Raw genomic sequence first — 2667 nt, forward strand, 5'->3', positions numbered from 1 at the left:
TTCAAGGAGCCTTTTCCCCCCTCGAGGAGCCGTGATGCCCACTGCCAGGAAGCTCAGGTACCTGCTGGAACGCTTGGTTGAGGTGTCCCTGCTGCAGCAGCTGAAGGATGTGAGTTTGCTGAGACTGGAAATCCAAGTGAGTGGAGGGGATCGGAGTCCCGGCCGCCGAGCGCATCGCCTGGACGATGCTGGACGTGACAGCCGCTTGCTGCTCCTTCATAGCCAGGCTCACTTCTCCTTTAATGATTCTCTGCACCTGAGTCAAAATAGACTCCTGCATGCTAGAAAAAAGGAAAAAGAAACAAAACCCAAAGGCATCTCTGAAAATGAAACAGAGGGACAACGCTGCACAGAGCTTGTAGCAGCAAGAGCACAGGCTTGCTCGCTTATTGTGGCGCGTGCTGGGACTGTTCGGGAAAGCAATGCTTCCGGGAACTCTTTCATTACTCAGCGTTTTAAATCTTTAATGTCTCCGGCTTACAAGCAAGGCTACGGGGTTCACCCCCGAACGGGCGACGCGCTCTACGTCAGATCTCTCAGCTGCAGTTTCCCAGCCTGCAGATGCCACCTTTAGAGCACATTTCCCCCGAGCCTTCTTCACAGAAGAGAGTTGACAAGGCAGGCTCTGCCGCTGCACGTTCCACCATTCCCCTCCCCAAGGGCTGGATTCTCCCCTCTCACAAAGCACCAAAGCGGCTCTACCGCAGGCAGAATAGCGAGGGCTTCCCTGGGAGCAAGCGCAGCGTGCGTAACATGACCGGGATTTAATCCAGCAGCCTCCCTGGCAAGTCTGGTTTGCAGCAAAGACCCCAATCGCACTCCCACACATGTTCGAGCGGCTTAAAATAGACAGGGGCTTTCTGCCTGAATACTTGACCACCGGCCAAGTCTGACCGCCTGGCACCCCGCCCCAGCAGCTTCACGGTGTGAAGGAGCCGCTGGGATCACCCCTTGAAATCAGGGTGGCCAAGCAGGAATCTCTGGGAGGACAAAGTAGCCCACAGAAACTGTCGGTGTGCCCAAAGCATCCAAAATCCTTCGAAGGACCAGAAAAACATTTCAGAGCAGGAAGGCTGGTCAGAATTGAGGAGACAAACAGCCCCACAGCGGCCAACGCCTCGTTCCACCACTAGTAGGGAGAAGTTTTTGTGATGCCTGTGCCTATCTCTCGCTGATACCTCCCTCCACAAGCCCAGCCGCCAACTTACTTGCCCACGATAATGTGCAGCTGATGCTGCACCTCCGCGTGGATGCTGGCTGTGACGGTGGAAGCCAGCTGCTCCGTGGTGCTCTGGAAGGTGCTGATGAGCTGCCGAAGCTGATTCAGCAGCGGGTCCCGGGCCTCCTGTTCTCGTACCTTCTTGTTCTTCAAGTGAGTCTCAAGCTGCTGGATATCTGCAACGAGCAGAGAGGAAGACGTTTGTGCCAGCGGCACCTGCAGAGGTGGTCAGGGCAGAAACCCAGTGGCCAGGCAGCAGAAACAAGTAGTGAGTCAGCGTACGAGCCCAGGAGGGAGGGAAGAAGGCACAGGTTTGTTTGGGGCCGTGTCACACTAACCCTGAAATCCTGCTTCCAGCCTCCTCATCACGCAGGATTATGCAACACAGCACCAAAGCCACGAATTCCCTCACAAGAGAGCTCTACAGGCACTGTTTGTTCATGGCAAGGCAAAGGTGGGAGCCAGGGTATTTTATTTCATAAGCGGCGTGTGCTGTGATCTGCGTTAGTGACGGAGTTCGACGCCAATGAAGAAAGAGGAGGAATGTTTCTGACTGAAAAAATCATCCTGTCTGCAGAGATCACAAAGCTGTACTTCAAAATATCTTATGGACCGGTCTGAGCAAAAGGGAGAAGAACACAAGCTCTATTCACTTGCAGGAGGCTTGTGAGAGAAAGGAAGGATGCAAACCAAAGAGCAGCTGGAGATGCCACAGGTCTATGGACAACACAAGTTGCTGTGCCGGCATCAGGCAACTTCAGCCTCCGTAAAAAAGGAGTTCTGCAGATGAATACCTGCCTGGCCTCCCAGAAGATCAAGGAACTGGACCCCAAGCCTGACAAAAAACCTTCTCCAGTGCAGCAGCATATAATTTTCCTCATTTAAGAGCACAGTTGGGTTTTGTTCCAGCCTGACTCTGGTCTATCTACAGTGGTCAGGCACTGTTTAACTCTGAATCATCCCTGTACCCTTCTCTAAACTTGCCCCACCTCCACTGCCCCTCTGCAGCGCTGCTACCTTCTCTGTATACCATCTTCCTGACGTCAGGACAGGGTAATCCTACAGCTGGGCTTTTCTACTCAACACGTGAAGCCACAGATTTGCGGGATGAGGCTAAGTGTTTCTCTGCACGGGCTACAAAGACCAGGTGAACCTCTGATCTTGTAGGAACCCCCCACAAAGAAGCCCCTTGCTTCTGCTTTGATTTCTCAAGCATGAAACGGAGCGTGTGGGTGGGCTACGAGGTTAAACAGTCACCAGTGAAACTCTGAGAGGCAAAGACCTAAGGAAAGGCCAAGGTGTTGGCAGTCACTAACGCAAACACGCTGTGCTGACAGAACTCTGTGGAGAAAGCTCACTCACATTCCTGCGTGCCCTGCTTGAAGGTGTCGTTGATCTGCTGGAACATGGACTGGCAGCTCTTCTCGAAGGCTGGCAAGACGACGCTC

The 2667-nt window shown here is 53.4% G+C and overlaps 1 protein-coding gene across 1 annotated transcript in view; it reads right to left on the bottom strand.

The window, feature by feature from the left end:
* Positions 1 to 61: 61 nt before the first annotated feature.
* EDC4 (enhancer of mRNA decapping 4) overlaps positions 62 to 2667 on the bottom strand; it is a gene marked incomplete at both ends in the record, with an annotated part of 18034 nt that continues 15428 nt past the window's right edge. The window contains 3 exons of the mRNA XM_009868734.1: positions 62 to 281; positions 1209 to 1395; positions 2582 to 2664. Of these exons, the coding sequence (XP_009867036.1) occupies positions 62 to 281; positions 1209 to 1395; positions 2582 to 2664 (490 nt within the window). The remainder of the gene's footprint in view (positions 282 to 1208; positions 1396 to 2581; positions 2665 to 2667) is intronic.

The sequence above is a fragment of the Apaloderma vittatum genome, unplaced genomic scaffold (assembly GCF_000703405.1).
Source record: "Apaloderma vittatum isolate BGI_N311 unplaced genomic scaffold, ASM70340v1 scaffold11284, whole genome shotgun sequence".
Lineage (NCBI taxonomy): Eukaryota > Metazoa > Chordata > Aves > Trogoniformes > Trogonidae > Apaloderma > Apaloderma vittatum.